General features: G+C 47.7%; 1 protein-coding gene across 6 annotated transcripts in view; it reads right to left on the bottom strand.

Moving 5' to 3' along the window:
• CELSR1 (cadherin EGF LAG seven-pass G-type receptor 1) overlaps window positions 1-17450 on the bottom strand; it is a 176015-nt gene extending 158565 nt beyond the window's left edge. For 5 of the 6 annotated variants that reach the window (XM_032996271.2, XM_032996269.2, XM_032996268.2 and 2 more), the window contains exon 1: window positions 14580-17362. In XM_032996271.2, coding sequence (XP_032852162.2) covers window positions 14580-17262 — 2683 coding nt within the window. In that variant the 5' untranslated portion in view covers window positions 17263-17362. Of the gene's footprint in view, window positions 1-14579 lie in introns of all 6 variants that reach the window. The other variant, XM_032996275.2, reaches the window with a different exon arrangement.
• Between the last annotated feature and the right edge of the window lie 3761 nt (window positions 17451-21211).

The following is a 21211-nucleotide window of genomic DNA, read 5'->3' as shown; positions in this document are numbered from 1 at the left end:
TTGTCTAGGGTTTTCTAATGGCAGATTGGCTTTTTAGCAACTTGGAGCATGGAAACAGCCCAGCACAAGGTCATACAGGTGCTGGGAAGGACTGTAACAGCCAGAAGCAAGATTGGCTCAGATTTGCTGCAACTTGCAGCCTGTGACATTTGTGAGCAAGTTCCAGCTGCGTTCGTTTATCTGTTGAACCACGCTGCCTTGTGGATTCTTTATCTTCTTTTGATACCAAGTGTAGGAGAAGATAGCAATGCTGTTACCAACACACAACAACTTACACAAGCTCAGGCAGTTCAAAGGGCTAATTGCATTTACAATTTGTTAATATGTGTGTTTAATTTCTACAGCAAAAAGAGAACAGGAAATAATTTTCCCACCAACAAGTTCAATTTTCTGTTCAAGAAAGCTTCTCAAGGAAGTGTGTTGTATATACATAATACTACTTATAAACTATCAAGCTTTCATTAATTTATCAAGCTTCCTCTTAAAGCCAGCTACACTTCACAGAGAGGTTGTTCCAGAAGTTTGCTTCCCTAAAGGTTTCAAACTGCTTTCTAACATCCCACATAAATTTACTGAAAGTCAGTTCACTTACAGACTTTTTTCCTTTAAACTGCCCTGCTCTTACCTTTGCTTCCCATAAGTACTTGAGAGAGGTACACAGCAATCATAGTCCTCTTTGGCTTTCATTTTGCAACACAAAAGATGAAATCTTCTACCATAAATGATACCTCTAGTGAAGCAAATTCTCTGTTCCCCAATTTATCCTCTTTACAATATAAATTAATTCTTCTTGACTAGCAGCTATCAGAATAGTACAGAGATGAGATACTTGCAGTGCCTTGTACAACAGCACTTTCTTTACAACCTCACTTTCTTTAATAAACCTACCCCACTTAACAAACCCCTGCAGCAGAATCCCCATGCTCCAAAGCATTTTTCAGCTGGTCTGTTGCTTCCATCTTTCTGAACCAACTCAAACCCACAGACACTGGTTGGACAAGAAAAGTAAGTCACCCAAATAGTGTAATTTCAGAAAATGGAATAAATTTCCATCCCAATACTTGACAAGCACTTTAAATACTATGTAAGTAGGTGGAGGGCCTATCTCCAAAGAGAGGGCAGGGTGGTCCTGGCACATTACACCCAGGTAACAATATATTGCTTTCCTCAGGGAAACAGCAGTGTTGCTTCTGAACAACTAGCAACACACGATCCAACTGAAGGAAATGCAAGAGGTGCTGAAACACCATCACACGGAGGATAACCTGTTCCAAGTGATTTTGTGACTCACAAATTATCGTAAAGAAAATTAAATGCTACAAAATGCCTAAGAACAGAAATGGAAAAGAAATTAATTAAGATGTCTAATAAGGAACAGAAGCAGTGGTGGTTTCTTAGTGTGGGATTATTAACTATTGTGCTTTCCAAAAGTGATTAAATTACCCTGAAGCTCTAATGGATCAGCTTCTCATTTGCTAGAGGACCAGTTCTCAGCTGTGAGCTCGAGCCCCTGCCCCAGGACCTGAGCACCTCTGCAAAATGCCTACGCCCATCAGCCTCTCCCACCGCACCACGAGGATGGAGTGGATGTTCAACAGCAAAAAACCCATCCCCAGGATGGACCACCAGCAAATTAGCTTCTGACTGAAGAAGTGGGAAGCAGGGATGGATGACACCGGTCACAAAACTAAAAGCGGGGCTCTGATTAATAGTCCCTGTATCGTAAAAAGGAAAACTACTGCAAAAAGAAAAAAAGCATTGGAAATGCAAAGGTAGACACGTGGCTGTAAAATCACCAGGCTGAGCTCTCTGCTGAGCACATGGAGGGATCCAGTGACCCTGAGGGAGCCTTACCTGCTGAATGAGCAAGGAATACGTCTTGCTGGGTATTAGGCAATGTAGTGTAATATGACTACGGCAGTAAGCACAAAGGCTCTACAGTGCAAAGAACAACACTGCAAATTTCACAACTGCTGAAATCTCACACTGATTTCTCTAAAATTCAGTTTCAGCACCGGAATAAAATCTAGTCTTTTCTTATCATTTGTCATGTGTATCAGTTCATTTAAACACCTGAAAATGTACAATATCCCAACTTTACACAGCACTAAGCCAGTAAAATGCCATCTTATATGATCAATATGGGACGTGTAGAGTGTGAATAAAGTTGTTTACCCCATGGGACGCTTTCCAGTCTGAGCAAGGTTTCAAATTGGCCAAAGTTGTCACTTTGCTTCCCCTTTAAGCCTTGAAAATAGCAATGAGATCTTTTGACAGCTTAAAGTCTGATCAAGGAGACCCAGAGCAAAAACAGAGGGTGTCACTGATACCACATCAGAGCAGGTGGAACAGCTTCTCCTGGAGGACTTTCCCCCAGAAAAAAAAAGGGATGGATGCTCAACTGCCACCAGTGGCATAAAGAATTTCATCTGATCATCTCAGCACCTCCGCTTCAGCACAGTCTGATGCATCTTGGCTAAGCCAAGGAGTGAATCAGTCATCTCAATTTAAGAAATCCCCAACCATTTGGCAAGGGACATGTTTTAAAAGGAGATCAAACAAAAGTTCGTAAAAGTCATTAATACAAAACAACTTCACTGAAGAGAATAGAAAAAATGTCCTTGTCTCTCAGTTCTCACCTAAGTTTATTGCCATTAATCAGTCATGTCCATCAACACTGTTGGTAGTAAACAGGAATTTCTTAGTTTAAAGCCTCTTAAGGCTGAATAAAGTCCCAGATACCACTATTAGCTGAGCCATAAGGGAGCTGAGGCATGATGGAACCAGCCAGGAAAGGCAACTGCAACTTGTTGTGAGGGATAGGAAAAAAATAGTCACTGTCTATACTCAAACTGGGCCAAGTTCCCAGTTCATGGGTACAGGTATTGCTCCCACAGACTGCAAAGATGACAAGCACTGACATTGAGTGTGCAGCATGCCCCATGACATGGGGCTGGCTGCAGGACGTCCTGCAACTGCCTGTGCCAGGCAGCAAAACCTCTGTGGAACTGTCACCACCCCATGCCGTGGCCCCTGAGACCCTGTGCAAGGAGAGGGCCAAAGGGTTCACCAGGAGCATCTCACGGGGAATCCCTGGAAGGGGTGGACCCTGCCCCTCGCCTTGGGCCAGCGCACCAACCTGATAGCAAGTAACAGCACGGTGGTCAGAAAAGAGTGAAGGGTAGATGAGAAACCTGTCCAGCCTCCCCTCCACAAAGGCAAGAGGGAAGGCAGTGAGAAAGGATGCTGCCACGCCACCAGCAAGCACCATGCCTGGTGGGCAACTGCCAGCCAGCTCCCAGTGCCTGCCAGACACACCATCGGCCGGGCCCGGGGCGGTCCCCAGTGCCGCCGTCCATATCTGGCTATCTCACAGGGCAGTCGATGTCTGGTGGTTATCCTAATTATTTACAGCAGGTATTACAAAAGCAGCCCCTGCCAGGTCTCCGCTGTGCATGGCCCTGTACGAGCTTGCAGCAGGAAAACTCTGCAGACACAGTGCCTTGCTGCAAAACAGCACAAGGCAAACAGATCCAATGAACGTGAAGAAAAAGGGGAGAAGTTAAGCAAGAAGGAAGGAGGAACACCTGCATGTTTTGTGTAACAAGCTTTCAGCATCCACCAGGTCCTAAAATGTACCCAGGGCTCTCGCTTTGCATAACCAGTGCAAACAATCAGTGCCTGCTGTCATCAGCTTGGTCAACAAACTCAAGTGTTAGATTGCCAAAGCTCAATGCAGAAAAATGTCAGGTAGCTTAGTAAGCAGGACCTAAAAGTTAACCTGTTTTACCTAACATTCAAAAAAACCTCACAGAAATTTGCTCAAATCACTTTAGCTCATAACGAATCCTTTTGCATATAGCCTGCAAAACCAACCAGAAGGCACCAGCAGGTTTCATGATCTCAAGAAACTGAAGTTAAGACGGGATTTAAACTAGCAGGCAATTATCTGCCAGATGGAGAGCTCATCATGCAGGGCACACATTGCTAAATTACACTGTGTCAATAAAAGAAGGCCAACATCAGAAATACACCTCGTGAGAAGGGAAACTGAGTCAACCAACAGGATAGTTCAACCCAGTCATTGCTGCCAGGAGACCTTTACCATATGTGTCAGGACAATGTCAGTGAGCTGTAGCGTCAGTGAGCACATTGCGGGAAAAGCCACAGGATCCAGGGGACGAGCGGCAACATGTTTGTAATTACTAGCAAGTCTATTATCACAGCAAACTGCAGTGAGAAAGAGGATTAAACAGTAGGCGAAGATGGGTTGAACTCTGGATATTTAGCAGTATAATTTAAGTCTGAGCCTGTGAATCCTTCCATAACTGACCCTTAGCCCATCTGGGGGACGCTCCACATAAAAGCAAAATACATTTACAAATAGTTAAAGCCAGAAGACAAACAAATCAGCTCTGATCAATACCCTGGAAAGCCCTGGGTGGGAAGAGCTGAGTCCTCAGCTACAGCCAGACTCCCCACACCACTGCTCAACTGAAGTGGAGGTGCCCGCATACACCAACGTGAGCCGGAAAGCCTCCTCTCTGGTGCCCTGCAAGTGTGAGCACAACCCTGTAGCTTCTGGCACTTACCAAAGAAATGAGAAACATGAGTCCCACAATGGCTTCTGTACCTATTCGGCTCCTCTTTAATGTATAGCGCAGTAAGAGCTTTGAGATCAAGGGCTGGAGCCCAGCCCATCTCTGCCCTCGCTAAGTGTCCTGATCGCTATGCTGAGCGAAGTGCCCAGGCTGTAGCGGGATGGTATTTCAAGTGCTGCCACTTTATAGGACACTTAACTGTCTAAAAGAGGATACTGCTGCAAGGAACAGGCACCTGAAAGTGAGGTGCTGTGGCATTTGAAGGTTAGATACAAGTCCTCTACTGGACCTAAGCTGTGAGAAGTGACAAAAGTCTCTTCCTATCCATGGTGAACTGTGCCTGGAGTGTCTGGAGGCTGGCAATCACACACTGCTAAAACAAGTAATGCACTAGTGTGGGACAACTTTTACATGATTTAAACTAAATTCAGACAGCTAAATAAATAAATTTTAAAAAGAAAAATCACAGCTTGGGTGTTAAAGGGTCTCCTTCAAAAACACATCCACTCCTGAACATCACTGCGAGCACACAAGTAAATGAAGGGCTGGGCTGGTTCCTGGAAAGTCCAAAAGTGCTATGACAGAAATTCGATCCAATAAACTCAACGATTTGCTAACATCAGTTTTGAATAGGGTCAAAGAGTCTAATCTGAAGCTAGTGAAAGGAAAGAGCAAGCCCAAACAGTCCAGAATCGAATTGTACACATGATGAATGATGGCTGCCACAGAGAATCACCGTGAGTACATTTGCTTCCAAACCTAACAGCCCCTTGGGGTTTCACAGGAAAGACAGACTGATAGGTACTGGCCATCACATCTGTGAAAGTCAAATCTGATAATACAGTCCTTGCTTTGCCCCTTTTGGTGGGGTACAGATGCTTCTGATTCTCACTGAAACCGGATCTAGCCCACAGACTCCATAAGCAGGCAGGAGATGCTGTGTTGACAATGGTTGTTAACAACGGCCTCTCCTTCTCCCTCCTTCAAAAAGTGCTGAAATATTTTGACCAGATGCGTCATTTCCAAAAGTGCTGGAGAGCTGACGGAATGTAGCATTTATCATATTTTCGGCAATGGTGTTGGAAACAGATTACTTTCCTTTGTATTTGATAAGTGTAACATGTCTAGGTTTATTATGTGGTCCCCTGAGGATTTATTACCGGTTTATCATTTCATTTATTTGCTTTTTTTGTGCTTGGCAAGTGTAAACACTGGAATAAATACGAAGGTGGTTACAGCTTAGCAGCATTAACGACTTGTTGAAACACAGTCCAAAAGTTTTTTCTTTCTCTCCAGCAAATCCTACTTTTCTGTCCAACTGCTTTTTTTTTTTCCAAGTGTGAAGATCATCTTTCTGAAGAATTTCAAATTTTTATTTCTTTGTTCGATGCCAAATCCCCATAAAAGCATACTTTCCCACTTCATTCACACAAACTCTTGAAAATATGTAAAGTCTCCCCTAACATTCATGGCAAAACATTTTCCTGTTTTCAAATTATAGCCTCCCCCATCCTTTCCATCTAGTCTGCTAAGCCTGTTACTACAGGTAGGTTGCTGTAACAGAAATAAGTACAATCATCGCTACAAAAGAAAACAAACCCTTCCGTCCTGGCACACACATTCAGGGTGGGTTCATTCCACAGAACTTTAGCCACCTAACAACAAGGCAATTAGCCCCAGTCAGTCACTTATGTTCCCTCTTTAATCAGTGGGGTGAGATGGGCATCTCCAACAAGCAGCCCTCGTGCCTATCAACTAATCATAGCTACAACCTACATGACCACCTTTGAAGAGATGCCTGATTTCTTGGGCAGATCACAGTAGGTGATACAAACCTGACCACAAGAACCAAGCTGTGCCTTCGGTAATGCTGTTTCAATCCAACAAAATCAACACATTGCAAGGAAATCTCAGCCAACGTGTATGCACCCGAGTCTTCTAAAACAGGTGTCAGGCAAATCTCACCAGACAAATAAAAGATAGCTCAGTGGCAGATTTCAAAATTTTCCATGAAGATTACATCTTTCCCCTTTTGAAAACTTGTGTTGCGTCTATAAATAGTTCAGTGTTTTTCAACACTGGCAAAAGAGCTGCACTGGGAGGGGGAAAATAATAAAACTGTCACTTGTCAAAGAAATACAAAGTGGCAAAATGGAATTTAATTTGGTCTCAGATGTTCCTTCTTTCAAGTGGACAACCATTGTGAACAAGGCTTCGAAGAACTGAGCCCCTCGTCAACCTGTTCTGTACTCTGACATATGAAATCTTTTGGTCAAATAGTCTTAAAAAAAGGAGCAGATAACAAAAAAAACCCTATCTTTCATACAATACAGCACTGCTGTACTTGCTTCTTACATAGCAAAGTAGATATCAGAATAGCTGGAGTACTATTTTACCTTAAAAACATCATCATTCCCACAGAAAACAGGACAGAAAAACTGTAACATGGAAGATTGCCATAAAGGGTCATTAGAGCTGATCTGAATATCTTCAGCTCTTCTAACCCTCCTACATTTTCTAAAGACTCTCCCCAGATATTATTGGAAATACAAGTCAGTACACCAAAGGAAGCTCAGAGAGTCAGTCGCTCAAATCCTGTAAATTAGACAATGCTGAGGTAAGCATGTAAATTGTGTTGTTATCTCAGGCACTCAAATGTAGCAAGTCTGTCCCCATTAACTGGCTCTCAAAATCCTGAGGGCTTACAAAAGGGAGGGAGAAGGGATGGAGAGTGTAGATCTTGTGTCCGACATTTGATCCTCCCCTTGCTCATCCTCCATGCATGAGCATTACAGCTAGAGTTGCCTACGCTGCTAAATATTGAAAAGGTATTTGTGGCACGTAGGTTTAGAAGAGGTTTCTGCCTCACGTTTGCTTTTTTCCTACCCAGAAAGTAATTCTGCTTCCAACTCCTACAGCATTCATGTTCCCAGAGTCTTTGTACCAATCTCACCTGACCCACAAGGTAATCGAGGGGCTCAGTGAAACCTCAAGCTGAACCCGTGCTACGGTGCAGTCATTGCTGTCTGTACCCAAAATAACCAGATGAAAGAGAGCTCAGCTATGCCAAAGCATGCAGCAGCTACACATCTGGCTGAATGGTAAACACCGTCAGAGGTGTTGCATGCTATCACATGCCCCTGAACCCATGAACCCTGAACACCCAGCCAGCCACAATGCTGGAGACAACCCGTCAGCTGTAGGGGTGTCTGGCAGACCTGCAGCACACCCTGAGGAGGAGGCAGGAGACCACGGATGAGTCTCCCCAACCTTTCCTTGAAGATGCTGGGAGACACCAGGGCCAGCCACACTTTGACCAGACTGGTGGAACGTGGGGACGCCTGGGTTCCTATCCAAGCATCTGCTAAGGGTCTCACCAGCAAGTGTCCTACCAGAAGAGCAGTGAGCACGCTACCTACTTTCACCTAATGTCATACTTTAAAACCCAGCATTACCTTCCTCAGTCATGGGATGTCTGAGAAAACCCATTCAGCTCAAAGATGGGAGTCAACAATGAAAGGGAGTTTCATGACACTAAGTATATACGCTGAAGGAAAATGAACCATTCAGTGAGGAAATGTAAAATTATATGCTTTATCAGCAGCCAGCCACTTCCTCAGGTAGTGCTTGGGTTGTTAGAGATAATGAAGTATAAAATCCCACCGCTTCACATCACCTACTTACCCCTACTGCAGGTTTACTATCATGCTAACATCCAAACCTAGAAAACTGTTCCTGTATTCTAAACAAAGAGTTCTTTTGCCATTACCCTTGAAAACAATTCAATGTTTATTCTGTATTTGGCAGTTTGTAGCAGGCTCCGCAACCCCAGCCTAAACCAATTGAGAACTGCAAGGAAACCTGTGACCAGAACAACAGAACAAAAGAGGATTCTTCCCAACCTGGAAGTGAAAGTCAGAAGTAAGAGCACTTCAGTAACTTCTAGGAGGGAAGCAAATCACAACAAGGGAATACACCAAGGAAACCAATTCATTAATACACTCTGAAGCTTAAAAAGTAATCAAAAATATAAAACAATTACTAATCCAAATAAAAAATGGTTATTACAGTGATCTCCCCATTTGCAAATCATTTACAAATAGGGGAAAAAAGTTTTCCAGGTAATCGCACCTCCATACTTCTCTAAATTTAATTTATTTCCCTTGAGCCTTATTATCAAATAAAGCCTAGTAGATCTTTCTCCCTCTCACATCTTCGGTCTCATTCTTCTTATACCTTCTCCTTAACCTGAAGTCTCCCCCTTTCCCAGAAATCACTGAAAAAAGCACCAATATTTAAGCAATAAAAAAATAAAATCAAATTATCTGTACACTGAGCAAAGCGTGTACAAAACCAGCCAAAACCCCTTGCAGCCTCAGTAAGCCATTTCTCATACCCTCTCAATCAAGGCAACCCAACAGCTCGTACAGAAATTTTAACAAGAAGATGCTGCAAATATAAACACGCCCTTGGGTTTTTAAACAGCATTGCTGAGTTTGGGTTTATGTAAGGCTTTGATACACACCTTTTTTTTTTTTCTCCAGAAACCAGTTGTGACCTCTAGTATTTATGGTTCAAAGTTCCACTTTGTGGGATGAGGTTAAGAAGTGCCATCTGCATAGGCTTCAACCACCGAGACATACTAAGGTAAAAAATAACTTATTAAAAACTGTGTAACAAAAAATGGGAATATACAGCCCGCACTGTACACAAACAGAAACAGGGAGAAACAAACATTTTCAGTGATAGCTATGTTGCATAGTAGCATTTTCTGAAAGAAGTTGACTGACAAAATAGCTTTTATCCGAGATAAAACATCTTGTTTACTTTTTGAAGTGTGCTGTGGTAAACATTTCTTTTTTTTTATTATTACTAGGGATCAGCATTTTAGCAAAGAAAATGCTTATTTACAGTAGTTTCAGGTGCAGGTAACTCCCTATTTTATTTATTTACATGCAGAAGATATCTTTTATCTCACTAAAAAGTTACTTTGTCAGTCAGCTCTCCACTAAATATTTTCCTCTCATAGCCACAGACGTTTTCCTGTCTTTTGAAACAAAAATACACCACTCCTATGAAATCCGGGGATAAAGTGAAAGGAAGCCCACAGGAAAGCAACAAAGCAGCCACAGCTTTTTATCGGCTGGAACAGATCATACAGCTGAAGAGGGAAAGTCACATTCCTGCAGGCTGGAGGGACACACATCGAAAATGCATCTCACCTACAGAATAGAGTATAGGACCTATGCGGACGTAATAAAGGATTTAGATAGCCACAACGGATCCAGGAGCTACCCTAACTTTAAAATGATGGTCACTACTCTTGATTTGCTATTGTAGTAAATGTTAAAAATCCACTGCTACTAACCATTGTCAGTCATCCTTGACTTCAGCCTCACTTAATACACCAAGTAACAACTGAGGATGCTCGTGGTATCACACCATCCTTCTAAACAAGGTCCCTCAGTGTTGCCCCCCAGGTCTCTGCAGCATTTGAGCCACTGTCCTGTCTCCCCTGGCCTTCCCGTGGGATGTATGCATGAAGTGCAAGCGCCCAAAGTCCCCGGGGCACGTCGTTGTGCAAAAGCCCTGCAGCCACTCAACATGCCCACATACCTTCTCACACCCGGGGGGAAGGGAGAGAGGAGCCTCCACCCATCTGTTTCCATCATCCCCTAATAGTGTAACCCACAGGGATCCCACTGCAGCCACCTGCGGGAATGTTTCCCTGAGAGGGGGTCCTTGGAGAGCAGTTCGAGCACTAACTGCCCCTCGCTGACCCTGAAAGCAAGTCCTCACAGGCAGCCAGAAGCATCGCTCCTCAACCAACCAGCTGCCATGGGGATCTGCCCCTAAAACTCTCAAGGCCCCACCAGCCCTATCCGCCCCGCTCCCCAAAGGCAGGGGCACGAGGCCAGGGTGCACCCTGACGCTGTCAAGGCACCCAGCCCACATCCCGAGTGGTCGCCCCGCCCTCGTCCTCTGCACCCAAAGGTGCCCCTGTGCTTAGAGATGACTTTTCCCTTGAGTTTCTTTTTTCCCTTTACTCTCAAATCTTCTCCACGCACAGAAATAACCCCCCCAACGCCTGGCATCTCAGGCACAGATGTGGCCTTACCTTTAACAGAAGGGCTAAACCAAAGCATTATATCTTCTGCTACATTTTTATGGAGGAGGCACAGAACTGGAGATCCAGGATCATTAGCATAATGACTTTTAAATTACAATAATAATTAAGATCCTTTACCAAGCTTTGAGTAAAAATCCCAAAAGTTTATTTTTTAACAAGCTCTATCTCCATCTCTATTTGCTGATAGTCAATAACCTCACTGAATGTCACTGGAGATTAAAAGCCAAAGAAATGTAAAAGGCGATACTTGAGCTTTCATGCCCTCAAAAATGCTTGGGTGTCTATCCCTCATGCACTACTTTCCCAAAATTGTATACTGTGAGTTGCATAATGATATTGTACATTTATCTGGACCCCTCAAAAGCTGTAGCATCCAGTCAGGTTGGGTTTTGTCTGCACTGGTAAATTAGGCTGTGTTCCCAGAGGAGTTTGTGCACACATCTATTGAGCTGTCCTTGATGATAAGTGGGAATACTTGTGGCAGCACAGCCAAGCAGGTGCCAGCAGCGTTTGCAATGCGATACCCAGGCAAACTTGTGCAACATTTGTTCAAAGTTGAGGCTAGCACCAGCCTTCCCCCACCAGCACAGGCAGTGACTGTGGTATAGCTTTAACACGGGTGAATGCAATGTGAATTGAGCAATTTTTAACCCATTTTTTGACCAAATAAATCCCAACCTAACATTACTATGAACATCACTATGGACAAAGAGTAATAGTTCTTAATGATCCTGTCAATTTAAGCCACATATTTGTTAGTAACACTAAGAAATCACAGACGGATCAACTCCTGACCACCTGTTTCAGAAGCCCAGAGTAAAACCCTGCCCGCATGGAAAGCAAGGGCAGGATTTGAGCAGGACCCAGATTTCACCCCAGTTGTTAAAATAACACAAACCTAACGACACAATGTGCAGGCATGGGAATATAAGGCCAAGCTTTGCCTTTCTGTAGGAAAGCCTTGAAGGTACAACAGAAAAAGGAGAACGTGGCTTTTGAAGGGACCCCTGGATTAGTTTCATCCAAAAGGGATCCGGTTTGTTCACTCAGATGGCTCCGCACGACAGGCACGGGCAGAGGGGCACCCAGAGAGATTCACTTCAAAAGAGATCGACTTCAAAAAGCTCCCTCCCGATCCAGAGCAAAATGTTAATCTCCACATCACCCACATTCTCCCTCCTTCGCTTGGGCCAGGTCCCGACCAGCTGCGGGGGCACAGCCCAGCAGGTACCTCCGCACCGGGGCAAAGGCAGGGCCACGCACCTACCTGCCCGGCCTGCCCAGGGCTGCCCACCCTCCCACGTAGCTTCTGATAACATTTACACTGCTAGAGTAAGTTTTAAATGCCGAGCGAGCCGCTCTCAGGTTGTATGAAACCGATTATCTCCATTTGCGTGGGTTTCATGATCCTTAAAGTTTTGTTTCTATGCAGAAAGCCAAAATTGCCACGCTTATCTGAATAATCCCCAAGTCAAAGGGAAGAATGCTGGGTTTTGCCAAATAGCAAAGTCTCAGTTCAATTGAGTAGTGCAGCTCCTCACTAGCGTTGTACACACTCACATGCCTCTGCAGCACAACCCATCGCTAGGTGGAAATAAGATTTTTATAGCAGCAGTGTTATTTCCGATTCGTATACAGATCAAATTCCCCAAGTTCATAAAGAGCTCCAATCCTTCCCTGACCTGCAGAGTAGCTGTGAGTAGGGCAGGACTTTGTGTTTGTCTGGGTTGAGAGGTTAATGGCTACTCCAGAGACAGTTCTTCAGTTAACTGGCAGGTCATTTTAGCAGAAGATTTGCAGGTATTTTGCAACACTTAGAGATAACCCTGTTGGAGTACTTCTGTCTCAGCTTTTTTTTTTTTTTTTTTTTTTTTAAGACTGCATCAGATAAACCCAAGAAAGCAGGAAGGTGAGACTTTCCTGGACTAATCACACACTATCAAACTCTGCCCTTTCAATTTCCAAACAGTGAACTTCTCCAAATTAACATCAGATGAAGTCCTGTGCTTGTCAAAATTACTTCAAAGTCCTATCCATACAAATCTTTAATCTTTCAAATAACTTTCAAAAAGCAGACAGCCAGTTTGGATCAACATTACAGCACAGTTTCAAAGTTCATACCTTCACCAAATATGAAAATGACGCTGGAATGATCAAGCTTCTGTTACTTAAGAAAACAGAGGTCTTACTTTCTACCTGAGATTTCATCCACTTAACCCACCTAAATCATTAGGTTGAGACAGGAATATTTCATGTCACCTATTTTTCTGTTTTGAACACACTCTTCACCTAGTCTAATGAAAACAAGTTCTGTGCTCCAAGATGAGTTCTTATCTTCTGCTACCAGATAAAGAGCTACTGGTACAGACAGTGACCATGCAATCACCTGCACCTAAATCCAAATGTTTTTCTTTAAGGTCACAAGTCAACTGCCTGTTTTTTCTGCAAGTCCTCACAGGACATGGAAACGGCATTTATGAGCTTCCTTACCACATCAGCTGCCCCCCAGCATTTTGGATGAACCAGGAGTGGCTCGTCGGGTGATGCACCACCATAAATTTGGTAAGATCAGTTAGTATCACTTTCATTTTCTTGAAGAAGAAAGGACCTCAAGCCTGCAAACACAAAGGAGAGCACGGCTCACTCCCCCCCGGCCCTGCTGCACATGAGGACTACTTACAGTAAAACAAGAACTGCCACAGTTTATTATTTTTTAACACAACCATCTGAAAAGAAGCATCTCCCAAAGTGTCATTTTACCTACCCAGTACTTTCAGCTTTTTTTTTTTTTTTTTCCCAAAAGAATACAAATAGTAATTTTAGGTTGCAGAAAGGAATGTATCTGGTTAAACCTTTGAAAGTCAACAGAAGTATGGGATCAGGTCCACAGTAAACTTTATAGAATGGCAACTGCAGAGGAAATTACTCATTGCATGATTGATGCCACAATTAGAGGCATAAAAAGTAATTCCATGATAAACAAGCAACAGAGCAGAAAAAGAATCTCCTAAAAGCATGTATGTGCTCATATAAAAGTATGTATTGGACCATATTAAACAGTCTTCACACACACAGAGACACAAGTCCTCTGAGGAAGTTAATGGTACACTACCCGTCCCTCTCCCCTCTTCTCCCTCTCAACAGCACTGATTTTGAGACTGTATTTGCCCAGTATCTGCCCCCAGCGCTACTAAAGAAACTCCAGTGCAATTAGCTGTGTTACACAGCTATTACACAGCCATAACTCATTGCTTTCAGCGTCGCCATTTCCCACAGGAACACATGCCAGCCCTGCAAGCCAGCACAGCTCCGCCAGCATCACCAGCCGAGAACTGGTCTGAGGTCTAAGGATCTACCAGTCAAACTTCCCAGTATGCAGAAGGGAATAAACATGTTTTGTTGCTAAAAAAGCAGAGATACCAAATATGAACTTTCCTTTTTTTTTTTTTTTTTAAGAGGAAAAAAAGAAAGACGGAAGGGAGGTGGCATTACAGATACACAAGCATTCCCTACATCTTTGCAAGTTACGTCATTCAACCTTTATGCAACAACTAAAAAGCTTCAGCCAAGGTACCACCTCAGCTAAGAGAGTATACACCCTTCCACGCACGCTCGTATTTATTTACTCTTCTGATCCATGTTTACTAAACAATTTCAACCACTTCAATCCACAGCACATGGGCTTGATACATTTTTGTGGTTCCTCTCCAAAAATTTCACAGATAAATGGCTGCTTCAGGAAACCGAAAGCTGCACACTCAACTGCAAGTGGGTTATTTCTGCCCATGCCCCCGTATTGGCCTGACAAGCAGAATTACGCGCTTCACGAACCTCGAACGCTCACTTACCTGAGACCGACACTTTCATAAGGGCTTCCAGAGGTCTGTTGTTGTCTAGATCACGACTGAGTTTGAGTTCCCCAGTGGCAGAGTCCAAAAGGAGCAAGTTTAATTCATTGCCTTGCACAAAAGTGTAGGCCAGGCTGTCAGACACATCGGGATCATGAGCTGGGATCTTGCCAATCACGCCAGAGGGGAAGCTGTTAGACTTGTTGGTCACATAGTTATTGAAGAGGATCTGGAAGTCCTGCAGCACGGGTGGGTTATCGTTCTGGTCCAAGAGGCGGATGTGCACTGTTGCCCGGCTCACAAGAGGGGCTGAAGTGGCTTGCACCACGATCACGTACTCTGTCCGGCTTTCATAATCCAGGTCCATTAGGGCTGTGAGGTCTCCGTTGAGCAAGTCTAGCTGGAAGACCTCAGGGATGTTCCCCTCTACGATCTGGTACATGATCTGTGCATTAGTCCCCTCGTCTGGGTCAGCTGCACTGATCCGTGCCACAATGGAGCCCACGGGGCTGTTCTCCTCCACAAAGATATCAAATTCGTCCTTCTCAAAGACAGGGGGATTGTCGTTGATGTCCAGCACCGTCACCTGGATATCCACAGAGGCTTTGAGCGGTGGGCTGCCCCTGTCCACAGCAAAGGCTCGCAGGCTGTACACAGCCACGTTCTCGCGGTCCAGCTTGCGCAGTGTGCGTATCACTCCAGAAGTGGGTTCAATGTAGAAGTCCCCGTCCCCATCGTCACCACCTTGGAATGTGTAGAGGAGACGGCCATTGAGGCCTGAGTCACGGTCGGTGGCAGACAGCTGCAAGACACTGGTGGAGAGCGGCACATCCTCAAAAACCGAGCCCTGGTAGCGGTCGCGCAGGAAGCGGGGTGCATTGTCATTGGCATCCAGGATGAGGATCTCGACGTAGGTGGTGTCTGATTTCTGGGGGATGCCGTTGTCATGGGCTGTAATGGCCAACGTGTAGGAGGCCTGGTCCTCATAGTCCAGCTCCATCAGGGTGGTGATGGTGCCTGTGTCAGGGTCGATGCGGAACTGGGGGATGTTATCGTCCAAGATGTAAGTGATTCTTGCGTTCTCCCCTGTGTCTTCATCGGTGGCACTGATGGTGACAATAGAGGTGCCGATGGGCTTGTCCTCGCTGACACTCACTGTGTAGTGGGAGCTCTGGAAGACCGGGCGGTGCGTGTTGGCATCTGTGATGTTGATGAAGACCTGGACGGTGTCGAAGCGAGTGCCGTCAGAGGCAGTGACTGTGAGCACATATTGCCTTTCCTGCTTGTAATCCAGGGGCAAGGCCAGTGTGATCAACCCCCCTCCACTCTGACTGGTGATGGCAAAACGGTTCCTGGTGTTGCCACTGGTGATCTGGTAAGTCACAACGCTGTTAACGTCCCTGTCCACTGCTGTCAGGGTCAGGACGCTGCTGCCCACAGCTGCATCCTCATTCAGTCTGAGGTGATACACCTTCTCCGTGAAGGTGGGGTTGTTGTCATTCACATCCAGGACAGTGATGGACACGCTGGCTGAGGAGGTCATGACCGGCACACCATGGTCCCTGGCCTCCACCCCAAAATGATAGTTCTCCACAGTCTCTCGGTCCAGCTCTGCAGCCACTGTGATCCACCCTGTGCTGTTGTTGATCTGAAAAGGGAACCCAGAGTCACCTGCTACGGGGGCAGCTCCGGCGGATGGAGCCACCTCTATGAGTTTGTACTCCAGGCGGGCGTTCTCCCCGGAGTCAGCATCCACGGCCTGGATGTGCAGCACTGAGTAGCCCAGAGGAACGTTCTCCAGCACCGTGGCTTGGAAAGGAGTGCTCACAAAGATGGGGGCATTGTCATTCACGTCCACGACCTGCACCGACACCATGCCACTGGAGTTGATCAAGGGAGGCCTGCCCCCATCCTGGGCTTTGATCCGGAGCGTGTACTCCCGAATAGTCTCATAATCCAGAGGGTTGATCAGGTCGATGGCGCCAGAGAAAGAGTGGATGTAGAACTGGCCTTTCAGGTTGCCGCTCACAATGCTGTAGTGCACCTGGGCATTGCTGCCACGGTCCTGATCTGTGGCCTGCACCTGCAGTATCTGGCTGTTCACCGGGGCATCCTCTGGCACCTGGACCAGGTAGCGCTTCTCACTGAACTGAGGGTAGTTGTCATTCTCATCCTCTACAGTGATGTGCACCATAGCCGTGGCGCTGCGTGGTCCTGGGTCCTTGCCCTGGTCATTGGCTTCCACCACCAGGTGGTACTCAGAGACCTCCTCACGGTCCACGGGGGCTCGGGTCCTCACAACCCCAGAGCGTGGGTCGATCTCAAAGACCCCATCGCCAGTTCCCGGCTCCAGCAGGCGGTAAAGCATGTTGGCATTGGCTGGGGCATCACCATCGGTGGCGCGGATGGTCAGCACCTCATAACCCACCTCCAGGTTCTCCCGGATGCTCTCCCGGTACTCCGGCTGCTCGAACACCGGCTCGTGGTCGTTGGTGTCGCTCACGGTCACCGTCAGATAGGTGGTGGCCGAGCGGCGGCGTGGGGAGCCGTGGTCGGAAGCGGTCACCTTCAGCACATGGGTGTCCTTCGTCTCCCGGTCGAGGCTGCGGGCAGTGACCACGCTGCCCGTCTCGGCATCGATGGCAAAGTAGTCGTTGGAGCGCTCGTCGAAGAGTGCCTCCATGGAGTACGCCAGCCGGCCGGCTTCCCCCTCGTCGGGGTCCTGGGCCCGCAGCGCGATGACCGCCGTTCCGGCCGGCTCGTTCTCGGGGATGGAGACCTGGTAGCTGGGCAGCTGGAACTGCGGGGGGCTGTTGGGGCTCCGCGCCCGCCGCGCCCCTCGCCGCCCGCCGCCCTCCTCTCCCGGCGAAGGAGCGCAGCCGGCGGCGGCCCGGCGGGGCTCGGCGCCCGCCCGCGGCTGCCGGGCCCGCCGCGGGCAGGGCCCTCCGCCGCGGGGCCCGCGGGGCTCGGCGGGCAGAGCGCGGCGCGGCGCGGCCCCCGCCGCCCTCAGGCTCCCGGCGGGCGGCAGCGCCGGCGGCTCGGCGGCGGCGGCGGCGTCGCGGCGCCCCGCGGCCCCCGGGGGCAGGTGGAGGAGCGGGGCGGCGCGGGGCGGCCGCAGGTCCCCGCCGCCCGCCGGCGCCAGGGCGCAGAGCAGCGCGGCCCAGGACACGCAGGCGGCGGCGGACAGCCGCAGCATCTCCGGAGCTCAGCGGGCAGCGGTGCCGGGCACGGAGCTGCCGCACAATCCATCCACCCGCCGGGCTGCCCGCCCGCCCTCATCCATCAGCCACCGGCTCGCCACGGCTCGGCGCCCCCCGCCCCGCCGCCCGCCGGCCCCGCGCCCCGGCCCCGGCTCCGGGCAGCGGGCTGGAGAGCTCCAACTTTTCCACCTTAAACTTTGAAGTGAGTTCAAAATGGCTCCTCTCCTCCTCCTCCCACCGCCGCTCCCGAGAGTGTGATTAGCATAAACCTGCTGCTCGTCTCCTTCGCCAAAAAAAAAAAAAAAAAAAAAAAAAATTAAATACCGAAGTCGTGTCCCCCCCCCTGCGCGGCGAGGCTGGCCCACGAGCGGCGCGGTCCCGCGTGGGTGCGCGACACGGCGGAGCCGCTGCGTCCTGTCCTGTCCCGTCCCGTCCCGTCCCGTTCCTGCCACTCCGCCCCGCTCCGCTCCGCTCGGTTCCGCGGCGGCGCTGAGCGGCGCAGGCTGCGCGGAGCGCGGCGGGCGCTGCCCGGGGCGGGGTTTCCCGCCGGCCCCGCCCGGCCCCTCCCGGGCGGCGGCGGCGGCGGCGGGGGCCGGGCCGGGAGCGGTCCCCCGGGGCTCCCGCCCCGCTGCCTCTCGGCCGCCGGGAGAACCGCCCGCCCCGGCGGGAGGGCGCTGCGCGGGGCGGAGGTTGCGCGGTGGCTGGCGGAGCAGGGTACCGCTGCTGCAGCTCCGCTGCCCGCGCCGGAACCGGCGCTGCGGAGCGCGGAGGTGCCGCGGGAAGGCCCTTCCCCGCGGAGGAGCCACCTGTCGTCCCGGCCCCCTCGTCCCGAACAAAGTTAAACGGAATTTTGATTCATTTATTTTTATTCTCGCAAGGGAAGGGGGGGGGGAATTGGGGGAGAAGTAAAATTACTTTTCAGGGCAAAACCAGCATCACCTGCGTGACTTGGGCGCTGCCGCGTACCCCGGCGTGGGCTTTGCTGACACGCTCACGCTTTGCTCTGATCTATGCAAAGCAGCAGGTAGGATCCGGAGCCCTGAATGAAGGATTTCTTTAGGGCAATTGCAAAAAAATTCTATACGAGATGCAAGCTTAGGTAGTTTGTGGGAAGGAGCAAAGCCAAACCCCGCATGTAAATGTTGCGCTGGTGCTTAGAATGTCAGTTCTGTGAACTTATGCTAAAGGCTCCCCGTCAGTTTGCTTTTTCCTTTGTGATGCCTGCGGTGCGCTCGGGCCGGCTCCACATCCCCGCGGCTGCAGTGGCCTCTTGTGGGTACGGCGAGAAGGACGCGGGCAGCGCACCCCTGCGCGGCGGCTGCGCGGGGCGCGGGAGCTGCGCGCCTGCGGAAGGCGGCCGGGGATGCCTACCCTTGGTGCCCAACGCGCCCGTGGGCGGCAAACGCCGATGCCAATCTGCGGAGATCTCGCCTGCGGGAGCCTGGCGTACGAGGAACGCCGGGGAGCGGCGAGCAATTCGCCGCCAAAAGTTGCCGCCCGGGATTTTGCGGAGCGCCGGTGCCTTGTAGGAGCTGGAAGGCAACTTTTAGAGCAATCTGTTACTGTCGGTTCAGGCTCTTCAGCGCTTACAAGAAGGCTACTGTGGAAAAAAAAACCAAAAAAACAACAGATTCTTTCAACTTGCTTTCATCCCCGGAACTGCGTTATTGCAAGGGAAAAGAAAAACCCTGCCTGGATTACTGCCAGTATGTCTGTCAGGGGAAGAAAAGCTTTATAAATTGCAGTTTTGGAAGATGTTTAGCTGATTCAGCTTTACTCAATTAGATTTTTTTTTTTTAATGGAATTTAGAAGCTTAGTTGGCTTTTCAGATCCTGTGATGAAAATGATAGTCCATGAAAAGGAAGAAGAAATAAATAGGTTAAAAAAAAGTAATCATAACCTCCCCTTTATCAAGTTTGAGTGGATGTAGGGATCTGTTTTATACTCCAGAAATCAAGCAACTCACTCTGTAGGTTTGAATCTTACTGATATTAACTTGGGCTCTGAATAAGAGAACCTGAGCTTAAGTCCATACTTCTCTTACTTCTCTCTACATTTTCTTGCTGCAATGCTTAATGCCCACGTTTTGAAAAATAGGCTTTTGTTATGATATAATCTTTTTTCTATGGCTTTTTAAAAGTGAGATCCAAGTACGTGCTTCCAGAGTTTTTATTAGATAAAATAGGTCTGCAAGAAAAGACAGTTTAAACTTTTTTTCTTTGTATTTTATGGCAACAAGAGGAAACATCCGCAAGTTGGGAAAGAGAAGATATTGTACAAGCGTCTGTATGAAACCAGTTATGTGCACAATTACACAAAATCCTCCATCCTATTCCTGTTTGTATGACTTGCCCTCTATTTTCAGTTAATTTTGTCTTATCTGACATGTTCCACTGGTTTCTCATTAATTGTATAATCCCTATTGTTCCTTTCACGTGTTACACCACTTGTCATATAATTTTACCATAAACATAGATTTCAAAATCGAAATAGCGAATATAGTACTGAAACGCAAGGCCGTTTCGTTGCCCTAGTGAAAGGAGGGGGTTATTTAACACCTTGACAGTCCGAATCACTTTTCAGACACAGGCAGTGCTGAGATGCCTCATGCCTGTTCCTGTGTCACTCCATACAGAAACGGGGGTCACTGCTTGGCCAGAGGGTCGGGGCTGGTGAGATCCATTTCTGCTGCTGCTTCTGTGTGTCCAGAAGGGTCAGAGAAGGCAACGGCGAAACCGAACGGTTGGTAAAGGCAACTCAAGGTGGGGAGGAGAATCAGAATTACATCTGTCTCGTGTTTTAACTGGCAAGTTTTCAATGAAAGCTGATCCTTCTAAGAAAATCACATACTTCCTTTGGGTCTGATTCTGCAGATTTTCCTATATAAACTGCCCTTTTCTATAGAAGAAATCATACTGACATCACCATGATGAGCAACATCCATAAAAATATGCAAGTGGGCGAGGTTTTGCCTGACCCTTTGTTTCCTTGGTACTAATCGATGACATATTCATTTCACAGTTCAAAAAATGCTCTGTTTCAACTTGTCCAGGAGTGAAGTATTTCAAGTTTCTTTCCAAAGTGAATTTAAAACAAAACTGAGAAGCTAAAAATAAGGGATACCATTGTTACCCAGCTCCATTCAGTGCTCAGCTCTAAAAAAAAATATAATGAAACTTCAAGGGATTTCTTAAAACGCGATGTTTACAAGATCAGGGAAGAGACCAGGAATCATTCCTTAATTGAAACTCTGACATGAGATCTGTAGCCCAGAGGAAGATGAACACAGAGCTGGGCTTCCCTGCATCTTGATCCAATAACATTTTTAAGGTTGGGAATGAAGTGGTTCATCCATCTCTGTGGATGAGGTGGTTCTCTGCAAGGAGATGGAGCTTTTCTCGTCTTGGCCCACCAGCGCTTTGAGGAAAGAC

This window comes from Tyto alba, unplaced genomic scaffold (assembly GCF_018691265.1).
Source record: "Tyto alba isolate M040663 unplaced genomic scaffold, T.alba_DEE_v4.0 Super-Scaffold_2, whole genome shotgun sequence".
NCBI classification, from domain to species: domain Eukaryota; kingdom Metazoa; phylum Chordata; class Aves; order Strigiformes; family Tytonidae; genus Tyto; species Tyto alba.
The sequence above is the reverse complement of the archived record's forward strand: the minus strand, read 5'-3'. Positions and strand labels throughout refer to the sequence as shown.